This window comes from Astatotilapia calliptera, chromosome 23 (assembly GCF_964374335.1).
Source record: "Astatotilapia calliptera chromosome 23, fAstCal68.1, whole genome shotgun sequence".
Lineage (NCBI taxonomy): Eukaryota > Metazoa > Chordata > Actinopteri > Cichliformes > Cichlidae > Astatotilapia > Astatotilapia calliptera.
Genome location: NC_137443.1, coordinates 28,410,713 through 28,432,884, shown reverse-complemented (window position 1 = coordinate 28,432,884; position 22,172 = coordinate 28,410,713). Strand labels below are relative to the sequence as shown.

The 22,172-nt window shown below is 40.7% G+C and overlaps 1 protein-coding gene across 2 annotated transcripts in view; it reads right to left on the bottom strand.

Annotated features, from left to right (window-relative positions):
* The window catches only part of LOC113016076 (sodium/potassium-transporting ATPase subunit alpha-1-like), a 62,676-nt gene that overhangs the window by 634 nt on the left and 39,870 nt on the right, over positions 1-22,172 (bottom strand). The window contains exons 1-22 of one of the 2 annotated variants that reach the window (XM_026158603.2): positions 16,982-17,122; positions 16,360-16,470; positions 15,707-15,766; positions 11,620-11,721; positions 11,382-11,483; positions 10,030-10,143; positions 9,604-9,738; positions 9,235-9,352; positions 8,214-8,482; positions 7,813-8,121; positions 7,108-7,242; positions 6,003-6,195; positions 5,739-5,914; positions 5,524-5,660; positions 4,731-4,881; positions 4,478-4,646; positions 4,235-4,389; positions 4,009-4,132; positions 2,494-2,639; positions 2,234-2,364; positions 1,979-2,080; positions 941-1,032 (exon numbers count right to left, since the gene is read on the bottom strand). In XM_026158603.2, coding sequence (XP_026014388.2) covers positions 941-1,032; positions 1,979-2,080; positions 2,234-2,364; positions 2,494-2,639; positions 4,009-4,132; positions 4,235-4,389; positions 4,478-4,646; positions 4,731-4,881; positions 5,524-5,660; positions 5,739-5,914; positions 6,003-6,195; positions 7,108-7,242; positions 7,813-8,121; positions 8,214-8,482; positions 9,235-9,352; positions 9,604-9,738; positions 10,030-10,143; positions 11,382-11,483; positions 11,620-11,721; positions 15,707-15,766; positions 16,360-16,470; positions 16,982-16,993 — 3,043 coding nt within the window. In that variant the 5' untranslated portion in view covers positions 16,994-17,122. Of the gene's footprint in view, positions 1-940; positions 1,033-1,978; positions 2,081-2,233; positions 2,365-2,493; positions 2,640-4,008; positions 4,133-4,234; positions 4,390-4,477; positions 4,647-4,730; positions 4,882-5,523; positions 5,661-5,738; positions 5,915-6,002; positions 6,196-7,107; positions 7,243-7,812; positions 8,122-8,213; positions 8,483-9,234; positions 9,353-9,603; positions 9,739-10,029; positions 10,144-11,381; positions 11,484-11,619; positions 11,722-15,706; positions 15,767-16,359; positions 16,471-16,981; positions 17,123-22,172 lie in introns of those variants that run through there. The other variant, XM_026158604.2, reaches the window with a different exon arrangement.

Genomic DNA, 22,172 nt, shown 5'->3' with positions numbered 1-22,172 from the left:
TAGTCTAAAGGTTAACTAGTCGGACATCCTAAAAAAATCCAAGTATTTCTGGTGGAAAGGCCAGCAACATAGTGTATTAGGTGGTGATTGTATGGGATTTGGCATATAGTAAATAATAATAAATTAAAAAGAGTAAATTAAATGAAATAAAAATCTGGAAAATGAAACACACATATTTTAATGCACTGTTGTCCCATTTATCCACCCGTGTGCATTGGGGTGAACGGCCACTTTTAGAAACATCAGCTTCACAGATGTGTGCCTTGCTTAAATATAATGTAACTATTACCTGTTATTAATTCCACCAACTTTGTTCTGGTCAGAGTATCATAATAAAAATCCTTAAAAATCCTTGATGTGGGCAGTTTAATGCAGGAACAATTCCTATCAACTGTATGACTGTGCAGGAGAAAGAGTACATCTACTGATCACGGAGGGGCTTTTAACTGCAGCAACTTGAGAGGACGTAAACATAAATGGTTCCCACCCCCTTCCACCCAACCAACAGCTGAGCTTTAATGCCAGCCAGCTGATGGGCTCCTTTGTTTCAGTGGATGTGGTTCAGTACTATGAAAATAGTTCCCACATGAAACTGTGCAAAACAAGGTTTGTAGAGTTTTTGAGCAACCAGGCCCTGATTACAGGAAGGATACATCGGTGCCACTGGCACTACAAGGAGAATGTTATTTAGTTTCATGTTAGATTTTGCAGTGAACTATTCCTTTAAGTAGCAGGCTTGTCAAAGCACTTGATCATTTCTCTTCAAATTTGGATGTACAATAGATTTTAACGCAAAACAGCACATTTTGTGCTTCTGATTTCTCATTTGGGTAAAAAGGAGTTGCACGCTACTTCATTCAGATTAAAATGCAGAGACAAAACGGGGGTCCTGGGTGCCTCAGATAGTGAAAAAATGTAACAGAGTTAGTGAAGCTCTTACCTCCTGGGTTTCGTCTGAGGATATATCTTCTGACTTCATCATAAAGGAAGATGACGAGGGAGTAAGGGAAGGCACAGAACCACCACAATGGCCTAAAGGTATGGATGGACAGTCAGGATGAGTTACATGGCAAAAAAAGCAAAACAAAACACAAGCACACTCGTCTTTTTTCTTTCAGGTTCAATAAAGGCACATGAAAAGCTTTTGGAGTGAGCATTAGGCTGCAGAGAACCGGCTATTAGAATGAATTCAGAAGCTGTTACAGCAAAACGAGGCAGAGAAATCTGAGGACTCTGGGTCGAGGACATATCCTGCTGATGCGTTCATCTCTTTGAGACTGCTCTCTGGCGACTCTAACGAGGTTACTGAAAGACCACTAATGCAAAGCCCTGAAAACCAGCCCACAAAACTCTGGGATCTGTTTGTTATGTTTTTGTGCTTATTTCAGTGTCCTAGATCTAGTGCAGCTGTCTACATCTGAATATATCCACAGGTAAACAAAGAAATTAAAAAAATAAAAGAGCGTAAAATAATCAGAAATAGGGACAACAACACAGAATAAGAAACTGGGATTATTTAAACACCAGAAGACACCCAAAGAAACAGGGGAGTGGGTAAGTTAGGGAAGTAGCATGCGAACTTTTCAGCTAATGAGCCTAAAGTGTCTTCAATGCTTTCTATTGTTCTCTTTTGGGCAAAGAAACTCCTTAGTAATAGCAGCTCTTGTGCTTCGCTCTGCCTCTGAAGAGGAAATTACCAGTGACACTAGATAATAGCCGTCTTATTTTCAACAAGAAGGTAAAGCAAGATGACACCACTGAATTAAACACAAGATCAACACTTTACCAGGGGATTGTCTTGTGTTCATGAATGTCATTGCATGAATAAAGGTGACAAAGAAGACGGCCACAAGAATAACATTGGAAGAGCAAAAGTGTGCTTTATGAATAATTATTGAATTCTAAGGGTGTTTTCCTGAATTTGTGGTATTACTAGATTAAAAAGAAGAGCACAAGCTTGTCTGTGTGCTTGACTCACTTCATAGGGTACATTCTTAGGGCAACATCCATGCCCGGGCAGTATGACAGAAAGGCAGCCAGTGCAGTCTCCTCAACGAGCCCAAAGATAAGGATGCGGTTCCTGCAGGGAAAAAAAGTCAGAATCACCAAAACACTGGTGAATATTCTTAGATGTTCTAAAATCAAGCATCACAACATCATTAAACTTTAAAGGTGCTCTTAGTTTTGATGTAAGTCCCGCCCTGAGATCTCTTGTGTCTCCACATATACGTACGTCATTCCTTGCTTCAAAATGGAGTTCCTCCTGGTCTTACAGATGATTAGATCAGCCCACTGGACGATTACAATGCTTGTGAAGAAAGCTGTGTGGCAGGTGAACTCTACAATCTTTCTGCGCTCATATGTCTAGTGCACAAAAAACAAAATGATAAGCTTAGAAAGCCTTTTCAAGCACTGAAACTCAAGTGAACAACACAATAAAGCTGAATAATTCTCCTAGTTCAGAGTACATGTAGTAGAATTACTGTGACTGACCCATTCCTGTCCATAACTGTCTTCCAGGTCATTTAGATATTTGTCATCCCACAGCACTCTCAGTCCTATCAGGTCCATGGGGAGGAAACCGTTTTCAGCCAGGATGACAAAATATGTGAAGAAGCCAGCTGTGGCCTGCATCATACCTAACAGGAGAAAAACAACAGGGAACTTCAGGAAATGCAGATTGTATTGATTTTTCTTTTTACATTCTGTACGGTGCTTGAAAGTCCCCGACTACTTTTGATCACAAGGTGACTGCACAGGTCAGCTGATAGGAGGCAACCTTTCTGAAACCAGTAGTTCAGTCTTACTTGGGCTGACTGATGTCACTCTCAGTGGGATTGCTGAAGGTTTGCAAATAACTGCAGCAAGAGATATGTATTTGTAGTGGGGCGTGGTCTGCAATGCCTCTCCAGGTGAGATGGATGAACCTGCGTGGCAACTGCAATCACGCTTCGCCAGCTTAAAAGTCTGTGACTGTTTAATCTTGTAGTTGTTGTTGTTGTGGATGTGTGTGGTTGACAGCTGCAGAAATGCAGCCCATTGTGAGTGTACAGCAACTGTGTGTGTGAAAAGTGGTTGAATAAAGATGCTGAAAAGTGTAAGAATGTCGTTGGGTCTGCTGTGGTTATTTTACAGTGGTGCCGAAACCAAGGAGTGGAGTGGCATGGCAGACCCAGGACCGGGCCAGCCAGGGAAGGCGCTGGCCGGAATAGTGATCAAACTCACAGCCACACAACAAGAGCAGGCGGTGTTGTCATGCTTCTGGCGGGAAGAGCTGCAGGACAAGACTGAGCAGCATGTGGAGGTGATTAAGGCATGGCAGCTCGGATCTGGACCTGGCTGCCACTGCCGCCAGAGTGAAGGAGGTAGGGACTGTTCTGGCGTCCGTGCCGACCCCCAGGGCGTGACCATCTAGGCTGCACCCATCCCCACTCCTAGGGTGGGAGCGTCGATGCCTGGCAGGGGCCTGCAGCCATCAGCCATTCGAGGGGTGACCGTGGCTCAGGGGGTTGGGAAGTTCATCCGGTTCGATCCCTGGGCTCTCTGTCCTGGTCGTTGTGTCCTTGGGCAAGACACTACCGCCTACTGGTGTTGGCCAGAGGGGCCGATGGCGCGATATGGCAGCCTCGCTTCTGCCAGTCTGCCCCAGGGCAGCTGTGGCTACAACCGTAGCTTGCCTTCACCAGTGTGTGAATGTGAGAGTGAATGAATAGTGGCATTGTAAAGCGCTTTGGGTGCCTTGATAAGTGCTATATAAATCCAATCCATTATTATTATTAATTCCCATCTATCAATAGCTCGCCCTTCATAATTGCAGACATTTTAGATAGACCATTCAAATGCAACTGATGTATATAAATAATGCACAACTTGGCAGAAGAGTTAGAATTAACTTTTTGAGGGTTTTTGGAAAATTATATGTCATATTGAAGGTGCAGAATTCTTAAATACTGCCACAAAAATATGGATACAGTATAGTTAAAGCTGAATAAATAAATGATGCCTTACCAATCTGTCCATAGGATATACTGATGAGCCTTTCATTCACTAGCTTGTCTGTTTTGGGGTTTCTGGGCTGTCTCTTCATGATGTCGCTCTCAGCTTTCTCATAAGCCAGGGAGATGGCAGGGACCTGCAAAACCACAAGTGAATAAATATACACATGAACTTTCCACCCATATTTGAGTTCAGTTGAATCTCTCTATAGAACAGGATGAAGAGCCAAACAGCTCACCATGTCAGTTCCCAGATCAATACAGAGGATGGTGACGGTTCCCAGGGGCAGAGGGATGTTGGCGATGATGAAGAGGAGGAAGGGTGAGATCTCGGGGATGTTACTGGTCAGAGTGTAGGCGATGGACTTCTTCAAGTTGTCAAAGATCAGACGGCCTGAACAAAGTAATTTAGTAGATTCAGTGATGTTTTGTATTTTGTATTTCCAGATTTCTGCAGGTGTAGGTCTTGATATAGATCTTACCTTCTTCCACTCCAGTGACAATGGAGGCAAAGTTATCATCCAGCAGGATCATGTCAGCAGCCTGTTTGGAGACATCAGATCCAGCGATGCCCATGGCGACACCGATGTCAGCTTTCTTCAGAGCTGGAGAGTCGTTCACACCATCACCTGTCACGGCCACAATGGCTCCCTGGACAAGGAAGAACATGTTTTTACAAGTTCCAAACAAAACATTTGTCAAACTGTGTCTGTGAGAATCCCCCCCGATGCTCACCTGTCTCTGGCATCCTTCCACAATGATCAGTTTCTGTTGAGGGGAGGTCCTGGCAAATACAATTTCAGTGTGGTGCTTCAGCAAATCATCAAGGTGTTCTGGGGTCATGTCTTTAAGTTCACCACCATGGACAACACAGGCCTTAGCATCCCTGAAGAAATTACAAACACATTAGTATAACAGTAGGGTATCATCAGGAGATTACATCAGGACATTTCAAAAAGTAAATTATGTGAACTTTGGTACTGTCAGCAAAAAAGTGTTCAATAACACTGTCACCTAATAAAATAATCAATCCTCAGTGCAGACAGTGAATCCCAACCTTTTTTTTTTTAGCATTTAGTTAATCCAACAGAATGTTATGTCATATTTTGTAAACAGAGGTTTTATATGAGTTTAAAAGAGCCTAACAATCCTAACCCTGCAAAAGCACTAAGAAGGATAGTAATTTTAGTGTGCTTTAACGTGAACACACACACACACACACACACACACACACACACACACACACACACACACACACACACACAATAACTTGTTGATGAATAAAAAGCAAAGCCACCAGCTAAGCATCACACCAAGATTTAATAGATGTAAATTAATGGTAAAAGCCTCTTTGGCTGTGTAGCAGTCAGGACCTCTGAAAGACAGAGTTAATTTAATTTAGCAGTTTTTGCAATTTCAAGCAAACTTTAAAGCTGTATCATTAAAGAGAGAAACATTTTGAACAGTTCTCACTTGTGGTCAAGAAACTGTCAAAGCTACTTCAATAAATCTTTGAAAGAGAACTAACCTAGGGTTGACCTCTGAAACTGGAATATTTAAGCGGGCGGCAATGTCTTCAACAGTCTCATTGCCTTCTGAGATGATACCCACACCTTTAGCAATAGCCTTGGCTGTAATTGGATGGTCACCTGTGACCATGATGACCTGAGAAAGAAGAGAAAAAAATGGAGTACTTTGTGCAAACAAAAAACAAACATCTGGTCATCCAAAAAGTTATCATACCTTGATTCCAGCACTCCTGCATTTACCAACAGCATCAGGCACAGCAGCACGAGGAGGGTCAATCATGGCCATGAGTCCGACGAAGCACAGGTTCTCAGTGGGGAAGTTCACTTCATCAGTATCAAAAGCAAATCCCTCTGGGAACTGGTCATCAGGCAGGTGACAGTGGCAGAAACCTGAATAAGATACAAAGAAAATACTTGAAAGATTCCCCTTTGCTAGCTAAAATTGAAATATACAGATAGCGAAGGAGGCTAGCTGTACCCAGTACTCTCTCTCCAAGACCTCCCAACTCAACATAGGCGTTATTGAAAGAGTCTTTCATCTCATCATCCAGAGCCTGCTCTTTGCCCTGAAGTAAAATGGAGGAACAGCGGTCCAAAATCCTCTCTGGAGCTCCTTTCATCACCAGCAGATGCTTGGTTTCCCCAGGAGTGCTGTTCTTATGGATGGAGAGCTGTGGGACAGCAGAGAGACTGGATTTTAAATGCAGGTTTAAGTGATTTACGTGAAGCAAAATTAAAAGAGCTTTACTCTAAACCGTTTGACAAGACTTTTTACTAGATTAATCAAAAACATTTAATAGATTCAGGTAAGGCAAGTTTTATTGATAAAAATGCTGTTGTTAAAATTAGACTGAAATAAAATATATGTAAAATATAGACATGGCTTAGGGCCCTGAAAAGTAAGTTCATGCAATGTACTCTCACCAGCAGGGGCGACTCCCCTGGTTGAAACAAGTAGTATGATTGCAGAAGTGTAAAAGGATATTACAGTCATTCTGTTCTGATTTATAACTTCAGTAAATACTAGGGCTGTCAGCATTAATCGCTTTGCAATGACGTTAACGGCAAAACTGCATTAACGTGGCGCTAACACGTTAATCGAGCTACCCACACTAACGCGTTGACGCCGTCCAGCCCCACACAAAGGGTGATCCACATTAACCCGTTAACGGAGATAAGCCGCGTTAATGTGGTTTTGGCATTAACGTCATTTTAATGCGATTAACACTGACAGCCCTAGCCCGAGTAAATACTCAATAGTTTATCATCCAAATCTCTAGTTTAAGTGTTATTTAATTCAATGTGATATTTCTTTTGTAAATCAAGCCCTCATTTATAGTGAAATAGATAATAAAGTGCAAAGGGTAACTAGCCTGAGACTGACAGCTTAGCACTATATTAGTGTGCAGCATCCCCCCAGATCAAATCAAGTTTAAGGAAATCAAGATTGGGATTGCCTTAATTCTAAAGTTAAGACTTTGAAACAAGGCTTTCTGCAACTTTATAGTATGTGTTTTGTCTATAGATGTGCTTTTTTTGATCTAAACATTTAAGGGCTTTATCACACTGTGTGGATGGTATACCTGGTATTTGTTTGTGGAATTGAAGGGGATCTCAGCAATTTTGGAGTATTTTTCTCTCATTTCGTTAACAGATCCACAGCACAGCTCAATACACTTTAGCAAGGCAGCTTCTGAGGCATCACCAGCCACATGTCTCTGTGGATTTAAGCAAAAAACAGGGTTAGTAAAATAGGTTTATCATCACATTCCATGCCTTCTTTATAACAACATTTTGTAAATGAGAATTGATGTGTACACAACTGTATTTAGGTAATCTGTTGCTGAATTACATCAAAAATATGGCAATCACATGGTTGTGGATGTAATTTACTAAATTGGATAGATGATTATGGAGACCATGACTTAGACGAAGACTATTATACATCTGTATATTTAAAACAGACTTTAATTATCTTGAGTGGTTTCATAAAGATTTGTAGTGCTTTTTGGCTGCATTTGTATCTGGTTGAATCCCAAAAGTTCCAAGCCAGGACTTCCCACATAGTCACTGATTCCCAGTATTCATTGGGTATACTATCAAACTCAGGAAAGAGGGGTAATAAGCATTGTCTTTGTGTACAACCAAGGGTATGAGAACTTGTTACATGGAAAAATGTTTCTGATTTGTTCCTTCAGATGGATTATTTGGATGGGAAATTATTTGGAGTCTTTGTTGATGTTCACGATGGATGAACTAGAGCAGTTTTACAGATGAAAATTTCTCACCTTCAGAATGGGAACGTTGCTCTGGTCAGCCAGGAAAACGGCACGGTTGCAGAGTCCAGCGATTCTGGACAGATTAGCCCAGGTGGCAGAGCTCCTGTCAAAAGAGGTACCACTCTGGTTCTCAGTGGTGTCAGCCTCATGGATCTGGTTGTCAAACCACATGTGGGCCACAGTCATTCTGTTTTGGGTCAGGGTGCCGGTCTTGTCAGAACAGATGGTGGAGGTGGACCCCAGAGTCTCGACAGCTTCCAAGTTCTTCACCAGGCAGTTCTTCTTGGCCATACGCTTAGCAGTCAGAGTCAGACACACCTACAGACAATTTAGGTTTTAAGAACCACAGTCTTTTTGTATCAATAAATATAAGGTATTTAAAAGGAATGCCATTAGACACCAAAACTCACAGTGACAGTAGCCAAAAGACCTTCTGGCACGTTGGCGACGATGATACCAATAAGGAAGATGACAGCCTCCAGCCAGTTATATCCAAGGATGAGAGAAAGGATGAAGAAAGTTACTCCCAGGAAAATGGCCACTCCAGTGATGATGTGGATGAAATGCTCGATCTCAATGGCAATGGGAGTTTTTCCGCCCTCTAGACTGGAAGCCAGGGTGGCGATGCGGCCCATGACGGTATTATCACCAGTGTTGATGACGATTCCTCTGGCTGTGCCTGAAAAGAGAAGACAGACTGATTCCACTGACTTTTCATTTGGCTTTTGTTAGGTTTTGTATTGTTGATTGTCATTTATGCTTAGAAATATTTAACCATATATGCTTAGAGGTGTATAATCAATTGTGTAGTGATAGGATGTGTGATCTTTAACAGGCTGCAAAGGCTTGGTGTGTATTCCACACTGGAATGCACACCTACATCCTGGGAGCATGAGAAGAGGTCGTACCTTGTTTTATTGTTTTATGGTAGGATAAACGTGGCTGTATCTGTTTTAGGCTAAGTGCCTTTTGTTTAGATGAACTGTTGGACTTCCAGACCAGCAGGTTTAGGGAAGTCATTTATGGGGTCACACTCTGACCCCCCCCCCCACCCCCACCCCACACACACACACACACACACACACACACACACAGAGTATTCTTTGTTCACATGTATACCTATGTAAGATGTTATATGTTAATGACCCTATGCATATTCATGTAACCACAATAAAAGGAGTGCTGTGGGGAACCTGGCTGAGAGTCTGATGGAGGTCAAGTGGTGGGACGACACTTGGCTCCAGGCAGGTCTCCCTCATGCATGAGTAACAAGAAGAACTTTGCCTACTTCGTGTCTTGCTTGCTGTGTAATTATATTGTCTTCAACGTTCCAGCGAATAGGTTCAAGCTACAAACCTATCAGCTTTTACTTGAGATCATTAAGCTTATGTTTTCTCTAATTAGACAGTAAATCAATTTTTGTGTCTGTACCTTCAACACAGTTGGTGGAGAAGAAAGTAATGTTCCTGGTTTCCAGTGGGTTTTCATGGGAGAATTCTGGAGATCGAGTCTGAGGCTCTGATTCACCAGTCAGGGAGGAGTTGTCCACCTGAGGAATGAAAAAAAAGAAACAAACATGTTAACAGGGTCAGCAATAAGCTGTGATCGCTGACCAGTGGTGATGATCAGGTGATGCACAAGGGTGGAGGACTGAGGTTGATTTTGCCACTTCAAGAATGAAAAATTACTCAAAAACTATAACACATAAAATAAGATTTATATAAATAAAACCATAGCTGTCAAACCCCCACTCTAGAAAAATGTATGGTGTAATTAACACAAGTATTTGAGTTAAAGAACCTTGCAGCCGTGAGCAGAGACAACTCTGAGATCAGCAGGAATTCGATCTCCTCCTTTCACCTCCACTAAATCTCCGAGCACTACATCCTCAGCATTGATGCTCTTCTTCTCGCCATCACGGATAACCAGGGCTTGCTATAAAAATCAAAGATATTTTAGGAATTTTTAGGGAACACATCAAGCATACCTAGATATGTCAAAAGACACATGAATATGTATTTTCTTTCTTTTCCCATCAACAAAAAGTCAGATGAGTGATGGTAAAAATGCATCATCATTGTTGTAATACTGATGAAGAAACGCTACTCCTTAGAGTTGTGCAACTAGTACTGTTGGGTGTTACCGCCGGGAGGCTACCAAGCAAAATGATACAAAAACAGTGTGTATAAATGAACTGTTACATTAGCTTTTCTTTTTGTGTCTCACCTGTGGGACCAAGTTCTTGAAGGACTCCATGATCTTGGAGCTCTTGGCCTCTTGGTAGTAGGAGAAGCAACCGGTGATGATGACGACAGCAGAAAGCACAATACCTAGGTACAACTACATTAACAGAGAAGGCGCAGTTAGGTCATCTTTTGTGTTATACATTATTTATTTAACATCAGAGTTGGGGAGTAACGGAATACATGAACCGGCGTTACGTATTTACAATACAAAATATGAGTAACTGTATTCCGTTATAGTTACAGTTAAAAAAAGTGGTATTCAGAATACAGTTACTTTGTTAACATAAATGGATTACACGGTGGTCTTTTTCTGTTTCATATGCTAGTCTATGCCCTCTTTATTTTTGGTAATTCCACGCCGGTGGAAACCCAAACAAAACATGCATTAAGAGGCTCTAATGCCTGTGTCTCAATCTTGCAGCCCATGTCACCCCTACTTGCGGCCCGCATAATAGCATAAAGAAATATTTTTTAAATTATTTAAAAAATTATTTAATATGAAGGCAACAGGCAGAGTGTTACAGACATAGCTCTAAAGAATGTAGCCTCATGGGCAGTGTAGTCTGTGCTGCAGGGAGAATGGACTGCCATACCTGTTATGTGTCTGTGAGCGCGAGGAGGGAGAAAAAGAAGAGTGGAAAAGTATGAGTTGTCACCGACCAGAAACGGGAGTTGGAAGCATGTAACTATAATAATAACCACTGCAGCAAAAAAAGAGTACCTGACTAGCCCAGTTGTAAATTTTCTATTAAGACTCGACTGTACACCGTGTTCGTGTTTTCCTCCAAAACAATAAGTTCCGTTGGAGCAGCCTTTCAACGCCTCTCTCTGTCTCTCGCTAGCAAAGCTGACCGGAACAACAAAGTAAAGCTAATTTTTGGCTATGAGCCAGTCACAGAGCCCAATGTATTAGCCAGAGGTCCCTTTACTACGATTTGGAGCCGCGGACCTGTTTTATATAAGCACGGAATAGTTTTCAATACGAGACCGCTGCAAAAAGTGAAGCCTTACATAATGTCCACCCTACTGTTACTCATTTTATGTTAAGATTCAAAAATCTAGTTGATATTGGTATTGGTATGGCGGGTAACCAAGTAATAGTCATAAATCACAGAGCAATAGTACATTCATGTAGTTGTAAAAAGCATGATAATATATTAAGTAATCCAAAGTATTCAGAATACGTTATTCTCACTGAGTAACGTAACAGAATATGTTACAAAATACATTTTGGGGCATGTATTCTGTAATCTGTAGTGGAATACAATTTTAAAAGTGACCTTATCAACACTGTTTAACATACAACAATCTAGTTGAAGATGTTATTTTTACGTTATCATTTGCAGGTTCATCTTCTGAGGCAGCCTGGATACCATAAGCCAAGAAGCAGAGGATGGCACCAATCCACAGCAGCATGGAGAAACCACCAAACAGCTGGAAACAAGAGGAAATAACAATCAGGCTTTGCTGGTTGTACTGGTTTACAGTGACACAGACTTAATTTGCATTTCTACTATTTGGATATTCCACCACAGGTCTGGTTTGCAAGGGGAGGATGTTTGACTCTTACCTGTTTGCAGAACTTGACCCATTCAGGTGTTGTAGGAGGAGGTGTGAGGGCGTTGGGGCCATCTCGGGCCAGGATCTCTTTTGCTCTGGAGGAGGAGAGACCCTAAAAAGAACGATAAAGGTAAGAGGAAAGGTTAAGCTGTGTAAGATAAGATAAGATAAGATAGAACTTTATTAATCCCTCGGGTGGGTTCCTCTGGGAAATTCGACTTCCAAAAAAAGCACAGCAACGACCGAAGTTACAGTTACAGAATTGTTATATACACACACACACACACACACACACACACACACACACACACACACACACACACACACACACACACACACACACACACACACATAAATACAGAGACAAATATAAATAAAATATACAAAGGGGATAAATAGAATAAATAGGAATAAAAAATAAAAATACAAGTGAATTGCACATTTCAAGTATTGAGTCTATTGCACTGTTGACTATTTACAAAAAGTATTGCACAAGGTATTGTACAGTGAGGTGCAGAGGCACTACAGCTTAGTTGTTCCCCCCTCCTTTGTCCTCCTGTTTCCCCTCCCTCTCCCCTCCAGAGAGGAGTTAAACAGTTTGATGGCGTGTGGGACAAAGGAGTTTTTAAGTCTGTTAGTTCTTGTCTTGGGGAGAAGCAACCTGTCACTGAACAGACTCTTCTGATTGTTTATGGCCGTGTGCAGAGGATGCCCAGCATTGTTCATAATGTCCAGCAGTTTCTTTAATGTCCTTTTCTCTGCCACTGTCACCAGAGTGTCCAGCTTCATGCCGACCACAGAGCTAGCCCTCCTGATCAGTTTCTCCAGCCTGGATGAGTGTAAAACCTGATATGAAAATGTGTGATTCCAGTTTTTCCCTTGTTCCTAAAAAGTTTTTAATCTTTGCTGACTTAAGGACAAACATAATGAAGAAGAAGAACATTTCAGTTTAATACGTACAGCATTTAAATCCAAAGAAATGGTGAATTAAGGCCTAATGGAAAACCAAGAAGAAAAAACAACCACAAGCCGAAATACCTCAGTAATCTTAAAATTACAGCTTCTTCTCCTTAAGAACAGACAACAAGAGAAATCCATGTTTATGGGAAATCAAGTCTTGTAATTAACAGTGGGCGCGAAGACTACCAAGTGATCAGGTTGTGTCTGTTTCTATGAAATCCTCTGAAGAAATACAGGGAATTTTTTTTACTACTATTTTCTTTGTTGGCAGAGTCAATAAAGCCCGTTTCCCTATATGAGTGAAACTGTTCAGACAGGTCAGATTCCAGGAGATAATCAGCCTCAAGCAATCATTAGGTGGGTCCGTATTGGTGTGTGACAGTGCATTCTGTGTGTTTATCTGTAGCTTGATGAAGATCACATGGAGCTACTATTGAATAGTATCCAAGTCTGCCTTTTGTAGTGTGGTATGTATTGATACTTTAAAGGTCCAGTTCACCATCTGTCTAACCTGTTAATGTAACTGCCTGTAAGTTCACTTGAGTTGTTTAAAAAAAAAACTTCTTCATTTCCACAAGTAATCTGGGACTATAAAGACAATGTATTTTATTTGTGCCACATGTGGCATTAAAAAGAGTCAAGAAGCAAAGCCTGGGATAGGCTCCAGTCTCCTGACGACTGGTTAAACAGAAAAGAATGGATGGATGTTACTTTACAGAGACAATATTCCTCTACCAGCTTTTATTGGAATGAATGAAGGCAGGAAGCTAATTACAAGTAGGCTAAAGAAACAAATAGCTAAGTGCCACATAGCCCATGACTCAATCTCGGGCTCCTTCTGTCCATGTGTCAAAGCGTCGTTGGGCAAGTTACAGAATCCCAAGTTTACCCCCGATGTACCTATCAGAGTGCGAACATGTTGACATGTTAGATAAAAGTGCTTAGTAAAGATAGAAGCACTGTATTAATATGTGTGTGACTGGGTGAAAGCAGTTTGAATGCCCATATTAAGTAGAAAGGTGCTCGATAACAGTGTTTCCCAACCAATGATCAGGTGTGTCGTGGAATATTACCTGGTTCCACCTGATTAGTACTCTAAGCGTCCGGTGTGAGTAATGGGCAGAACAATTACATTCTCTTCCACTAGAGGGCAGTACAACTACCTGCTCTAATTGAATGGGTTGCCAACTGCCAGTAAAACAGAAGAAGAAGAAGAAGAAATTACATAATAGTCATGCTCTGAGTGAAAGAATGCAATGCGTAATAGCAACAGAAAAGTACTCAATCTGACCTGGGTATTGGAGAAAATTCCAACCCAGACGACGCCCCTAGCATGAGTAGTGGTTAGAAGAAAGCAAACTATACTGGGGACAAACTGAGCCAATTCCGCTATACCTGGTGTGCGGGGAAAAATGATCAATATGCTTTTTGTGACATTTTTGCTTGGTGGTGTGCTGTGTGATTTTTCTAATGTGATATATGTGCCGTGGCTCCAGAAGGTTGGGAAACACTGCTATATAAGTACCAGTCCATTTGACAAAGTAAACTAAACTGTTGACTGTCCTGAGTCATGTGCTTATAACTAGGGAAGGATTGATCCGATATACAGTATCTGTATTAGTCTGATCCTGATCTAAATTACTGGATATCGGGGAGAAAAAAAAAGTAATCCGATCCATTAAATATCACAAAAACATCTCACAAAACTTGCAACATGGCGTAACCCACGTAATGAAATAGCACGTCGGAGCAGCATGCGTCACATGATAGAGTGACTGTTGTGTGCGAGACCTGTCGGCGGTCTGGAGTTCACACTAAAAGCATTTGGAGCCTCGCTATGTGCTGCCAAACCAGGTGTACCAAGGTAGGTATCCCTGACAAAATTCGTACCTCTTGCGTTGCGAGCATTCGCTGGGCACGGAGTGCAGATCCAGTTTTTTCTGCCTCCATTACAGACAATTAGACGTGGAAGTAGTGATGTTTTAGTTTTGTGAAAAAGTGAAAAATGAGTGTCGTAACAGTACCATTCAGTTTGAGGGTTACAACAGAAACTTACATATTTATTGTTCTCATGTGGTATCGGATGGGATTATTTTAACAAATAAAGGACATTTTATCTGATAAATAGATGTAACTTTACTGTATAAAGAGCTAAAACCTTCAAAGTTTTAGGACTAGTTAGTCATTATAAGCGTTTGTGAACTAAAAATGAAGAATGTGGGATACTCTTTGTCCATGATTTAGGCAGGGGGGGAACATATTGTGGCAGGATCAGCCTGATATTATTTGTATCCCACTATAACTTCACTGTATAAGGAGCTAACATCTCCAAAATTTCAGTATTTAGTCGTTATTAGAAGTGTTTGTGAGCTTCAAATCCAGAGTGTGTGATAGTGTTTGCCCGTGATTTGGAGAGCCCTGCGTGTGCTCCTGATGCAGGGGAAACAAATTTTGTCAGGGATATCAACTTTGGCACGACACATGGTTAAACAGTTTCGTGGTTCGAAAACAAAATATGAAAAACACTTTTTTCATACTCATGTTTTGTATGGAAATTACACAAAATTCATTAGCTTACACTGACATCCATCTTGATAAAAGATGAGTGTTGTGAGAAGCCGTGTTTGCATTCATTTGCACTGCTTTCCACTCTGGATGTCTATTTATGTTAAGCTTTAAGTATAAAAGGGTCCATTCTTTTTTTCAGAACCAAAGAATTTTTGAAATCTGCATAAAATTGCATTTTAAATTAATTTTTGAATATTACTTTAAATACTTCGATTTAAAGTTCTGCTAAAAGTTTAAATAAAAAGATTAGTATTGCTGAACTGCAAAATATTTTGGGTGTAATAGAATAGCTTTAGTGTTTTGTTTTTTACAGTTTTTAAAGTTAGCATGAACTTAAAAAAACAGTTTTATTGATTATAAAATAGACTGTATAGGATTCATATCGGTTTCTGCAGATATCCAAATTTATGATATCGGTATTGGTATCAGACATTAAAAAGTGGTTTTGTGTCACCTCTACTTATAACCTCATGTTGGACTATGAAATCCTCCTTGACCTGTGGGATTATCTTCTAAAAAAACACACTTCTAAAAAACTAGACACCCACAAGCCCGTCTGAAGTGCTCACCCTGGTTAGGTCAGTTCCATATTTCCTGATAAGTTCTTCCAAGGTTAACCTGTGATCATCCTATTGAGAGTAGGAGAGGAAAAACAAAGAGATTGAGAAACATTGAGTAAAACAAGCCAAAATCCCACAGGCAGGCATGCATTTTATTACATGTGTTTTATTATGTGAATGTAGCAGCAGAAAATTGCTGTTTGCGCATGAAGGATGAGTTGATGTGATCTAAGGAACCACACAATACAACAACAACAGAGCCTCTCACTCACTCAGCATTAAAAACCAATCTAGATAAACATGACTTAGAAGGTAATTATAGCTGACAGCATCTTAATAACATGGGAGTGTACGTCCAGCAATGTAAGCAGCAATCTTCATGAAATATGGCTCAGACACCTACATCTCATGAGACCAGCAATGAGGCCAAAGCAGAGGTTTGCCTCAGCCGTGACTGCATCATTGCTGTGGCCACTGGCAGCAATCGAGTGACTGTCATTAAAGTTCACGAACGTTTATTCAATGCCTTTTTCTTTCTGTGACACAGTCAAACTATTTATCAGTAGTTTTGTATGCTTAAAATTCTCACTTTTCTTACATGACATCAAGCCAGTCAAGTTACAGATGATCACAGAGCGGCTGCACGTGAGCTGAGTACTCACCAGGTCCACTTCTTTCTTCAGCTCATCCATGTCCTTCTTCTTTCTAGCCTTCTTGCTTTTCTGTCCTCCATTTTCTGACGTTGCTGCCAGCTTGTAGTTATCCTTTCCTTTCTGGAGAGAAGAAAGTGGCACAAAATGTGGCATTAATAAAACTGAACATATGTGGGGGAAATTGCCCTGAAGCTTCCTCTTCTGTTGTGCAAAAATAAGAGCAGAAAGTCAGGTCAGCCGTCCTGTTCAAACATGCTCTGACACCGGTGTTAATAACTGTTAGAAGAGCGAAATTCTTTAATCTTGATCCAGATAATCTTGGGTTTATAATGCTGCCAAAGCTGTAAAAATAAATTTAAGTTAGAAAAAAGAGAACTGACATTAACACGAAACGATAAATTGAGCCCTGTGAGATCTAGGTTATCTCTGATGGTGACTCCAAACCTAGCCCCAAGAATAACCTCATGATTTGGAAAAGACAAGAAGTATTTTTGTTTTATCTCAAAAGAAATTCTATTTCTTTATCAAAATAACCAAAATTTAGACTGAGCCCAAACCTGAAAAGAAATGCAGAACCTAATCTTAAGGTAAGTTTAAAGGCCAAAATCTGTGATAAAATTTCAGTACTTACTCCAAATCCCATGATTGTATTTCAAGTCTAACAGCAGTCAATCTTCCTGCCTTACAAGTCAAACTTGCCTCCTCCACTTCTCTCTGTCACACCTGCACTGTCTCTTTCACTCCCTTGTCTTCCACCCTCTCCAGAGCAGGGACGATGGGTGGCATCAGTTTGGCACACCTTTATACCTGACCTGGTGGAGCCGTGGCTGGGCAGGGCAGGACCATGTGGGGGCTAAAGATCACTCAAACCCTATGTGTTGCACAAACTGCCTCCTGTCTTCCACTTGACTTTCACCCCTCATTCTGCCATTATGAAAACAATTTACATTTTCTTGCTCATTAATTTTACCTGAAGCGTTTATGTGTTTATGATGTCTCCACCCGCTTGAGGTTGAGAAACACTGGAGTGAATCCAGCTATGAAGGTGACTTATTTCCTCAAATCTTCATTAACAATGGCTGAAAGTAGGGACTTGATGCTTAAAATGGACTTTTATCTTGTGAGGGTGCAGGTGAAAGGAGAAGTAAACTGGTGCACATAGCACAGATACAATTTGGATTGCAATGGAAGTAATCCAGTGAGCCTGAAGCTTTCTGAACTTCCCTTATGAAAAAAAAAAAAGATCGTCCAATGCATTTCAAGGTTGCATTACTTTAAGAAAGGGCTGCTCTACAATGCCTTTTACTATGCTAAACCACCGTGTTTAACATAAAATGCTGAATGCCTTGGTTTGCTGCCTGCTACTCCCTTACATTAACTAAAGCCAAAAACCATTTGAGACTTTTTCTGCTTTCACACACTGTTGCATATCAACTCATAATAGCTGTAGCTCACCGCAGTACAGTCAAACCCAGGATAGGATATTGGTTTGTGGTGTAGTGATCTGAAAGTCATCGGGATGCTAATGAACAAAATGTGCCCGTCATGTCAACACCCAGAGATACCTTTGTCTTAACGACATATGATCACACCTTCTATCCAAAAACACGAGCACACACATTGGAAATTAGTGTTTAGACTTTCATTTGCAGAGTTTGTACATGTGGATGCTTGAGTCTTTGGGATGTTCACCCCCCACACGGAAATTATGCAATTCTTGCATCAATAAAACCAAAACAGTGAACCATGATTGAGCCTAAGTGGCTCCCTCAGAGATTTTATGGAGATAATGTAGGTTTTAGCTCTGCAATTAAGGCATTATAGGCTCTTGTATAACCCTAAACAATCCTCTGTCATACACAAACAACGTGGGAGCTGAAAATGTAAAACATGGCCTTTAGAACGTTACTGTACTACCAACTACATGAGAGTTAACATGAATATTATTAGGGGAAACACCAGCAGCAGAGGCACGGGGTCCAAGCAATTTAAAAGACACTGAAGTGCTAGATTTAAAAAAAAGCAGCAATGTGAACAGCTGTACTTACGCTTAAGAAAAGTGATTATAACGGAAGCCAACTTTGCAAAATATACAGTACAATGGGTATAAAGCATTCATGATGAAGATTCACATAACTGTAAAGACACATGTCCAGAAATTTAAAAAAGTGTGTGCAAAAATGTACATGCAAATGCATAAATATAACCTCTTAAAGTGTTGTAGAGAAACAGGTCAACGTACAGAACTGTGTAAACGTCTTGAGCCACCATTCATTTCTTTATATTTTACTTCCAAGCAGCCAGGCTTGCTTGCTGGAGGTCTTTCAAAATTTGTCTTTGGAGAGTTTTTCCCTCATTTTGAAACCAGTGAGAAAAGGCCTAAGTATGCCACATTCCACAAGAACTGGAAAATCAGTGGGAATATGTCTGATGGAGTGATGAATCCAAATTTCACATTTTTAGTTCAGACTGGAGACAGGTTCAACAGTGAGTGTCTACAGTCTATGAACAATGGTGGAGGCTCTGTCATGGTTTGGGCTGTATTTCAGTCAGTGATGTTGGAGATCTTGATAAAGCTAATGAATTATGAACACAGAAAAGTGCCATCAGGCTTTCATTCGCCATGCAATACCACCATCTGGAAAGGATTTGATTGGCAATGGCATAATTTTTCAGAATGACAATGGCCTCTGGAATACTTCCCTAGATTTTTATGTAATGTAACATTTCAATGTAACGATTAATGTAACTATTCAGGATTTGTGAATAGGAGAGCCAAGAATTTAGACTGGCCATTCCAGATTCCTACCATCACCTGGGTGTATTGGCTTAAAGCATCACAATCAGCAGAAATGAGCTTCCTCCAAAGGGTGACTGGGCTTAGGCTAGTGTGAGGAGGTAATCCAGGAGGGGCTCAGAGCAGAGCTGCTGTTTCCCCACATTCGAAAGAGCCAACTGAGGTGGTTTGGTGATCTGACTGCAATCCATCCTGAACTTCTCCTAGTGAGGTGTGAAGCGTCTACCCAGGAGAGCACCAGGGAAGACCCAGGACTTACTGGAGAGATTATATCTCTCAAATGGCGTTGGAATACTTCCTTCAAAAGATGCTTGCCATCAAGCAAGCATTCAGGACTGTGCATTTAAAGAATTTCTTATGTCAGAGGGATTCAACACTGGGCTTGAATACACACTAAAATCTACCCTTGAAAATATAGCAAAAGGGTCTCAAAGTTCCCTAAACTGAGACTTAACCTGGATATGCAACATGTAAGTGAGTGCGCTATAAAGTCCTGACTGGGGCAAGAAAGTTAACATTAAGCCGTCTATAGTAGTGCCAACATACTGACTGCCTACATGGACTATCCATCCATTCGCTTCCGCTTATCCTTTTCAGGGTCGCAGGGGGTGCTGGAGCCTATCCCAGCTGTCATGGGGCGAGAGGTGGGGTACACCCTGCGGCCAGTCTGTCGCAGGGCCAGACAACCATTCACACTCACATTCATTCACACCTAGTGACAATTTGGATTATCCAATTAACCTATCCCCACAAGCTGCATGTCTTTGGACGGTGGGAGGAAGCCGGAGTAACCGGAGGGAACCCACGCAAACACGGGGAGAACATGCAAACTCCACACAGAAAGACCCCGGCCTGATGTTGGAATTGAACTCAGGACCTTCTTGCTGTGCAGCAACAGTGCTAACCACCATGCCACCGTGCTGCCACCTGCAAGGACTATAAAACGTAATTTCAGAATAACTTATCATGGCAAAAGGACACTCAAGTGCAGTACACGTACAGACCAGTGATTCTTAAGATTTAGATTTTAGTGCTTTGTCCTCCTCATAGCCACTCCTGCAGCGAGGGTGACAGTCAAACAGTCAAACCCATGTTGACATGTGAGAACATTTGCCTTGCTGTCATTTCTACTCCTCCAGAGATGCCTGACAAATATACATACATCTGTTCTTTACTTGAGAAGCTATCATATGATTACAGCCAAAATGTGTGACTTGTTTGCTACATCTTATTCCTATTGTAGGCTTCTTCAAGATTTCTTCAGGACCCCTTCCCCCGCCCAAGGTCTTGTACAAGACAGCACAAAGCCTACAGATACTTGGAATCAAAAATATCCATTAAATAAATGTGACTTTGTGCAGTTTATTTTTAATTTGATATAAAACATTCACTTGAGGAGTGATGAGAAAAAAGGCACAGACATGTAAAATGCAACCACAGTTGAACCAAATTACAGCCACGGGATAAGAACAGCATGTTTCCCACCCCACTGAGACAGTAAATCCTCGTGCTGTAACAGCACATATCATCATGTATATTTGTTCATCTACAACATGCTCGCAGTCAAATTAACTCTCTATGCATCAAAGGTTAAGGCCTTAAACCTAGCAAAGCCATAGCAAAATTCATGAGATACTTAAACTCTGTGGGAATCTGTATTATCTCATGATGATGAAGATGGGGGCAGACCACCAACTGTATATAAAATATGGACATAACCAACATGAGCAATCACAAGTTTGTGAAAAACGCAGTTGACAACTGAAAAATTTTGGATCATAGGTCCGACAACGCTGTTAAAAGCTAATGTTGACATGCTTATTTTAGACCAAAGAAAAGCTGTATATTAATTTTATTTATTTATATGTAGTAATGTTTATTTCTTCTGCACAGTCAGGGATTTTAACGTGTGAATATATGGTTACTCATGTGGATACCCAACAAAATGCAGTTTTTGATTGCTTGAGTTAGTCAATTTTTTTTAGATCGTCCTTAGAGTATCATGGTCTTATATTAAGTATTATTTTGAAAGATTATTTAGACTTTTAAATATTTTTGAATCAGAATTATTACTTTCAGTTATTTTAAAATAAATATAGTTTTTATTAATTTTTTAAAAAATATTTAAATATTTTTAATGATTTTTTTTATAGTGCAAATTTTGATTGGCAAATATCTTTCCTTACCTGGTTATGTTTTTCAGGGCAAAAATAATAATGACATGACAGATTTTCTCTGAGCTTAAGGCTGTTAAAACATGTAATGTGTGCAGAAGCGTCTCCCTGCAGTGTACCCAAATATGAAAACACTGACTAGTAATGCCTTCAATTCCCAAGGGAAAAAAAGTGATAGCATCAGTATTATCGGCAATGCTTTGTCTTTCCCAACCGTCGTTCCCAAGCTGTGGGGCAGTACAAAGAGGATGTGACATGGATGACCAGGTGAAAAACGATTTAAAATGACATTAAATGCATCAGATTGTTTTAGGTAAGATAATTAAGAGTTTGCTGATGCTATTGCACCAACTTTTATTTTGTAAGGTAAAGACTGTAAAATAATAAAAGAGATATAATAAAGAAAATAGATAGAAAACATGAACAACCACACAACACCAATGAGCAAGCACGCAAAAGTGGGAAGGAAAAACTCCCTTTTAACAGGAAGAAACCTCTGGGTCAGGGACAGGCAGCCATCTGCCACGGCCTGTTGAGGGAGACAGGAAAAAAAGACACACTGTGGAAATGACACAAATACTATCATAAAAACATTCAGGCCTAAACAGAGCAACCACAATATACATCACCAAGACCCAATCAAGCTGCTACCAATACCATTGAAAAATAAGAACTTTACACTGAATGTGAGAAAAGCTAAAATATTTCTTGCTGAAGAAATGAGCTGGAAGTAACAGCCGAGTCTCACTCATGCCATAACTCAGTACTTCAGAGCACCGCCACCAAAGCACACGTTGCACCTAAAGGAGCCTTGACCAAACAGAAATAACTGACACCCCAGAGATAAGAAC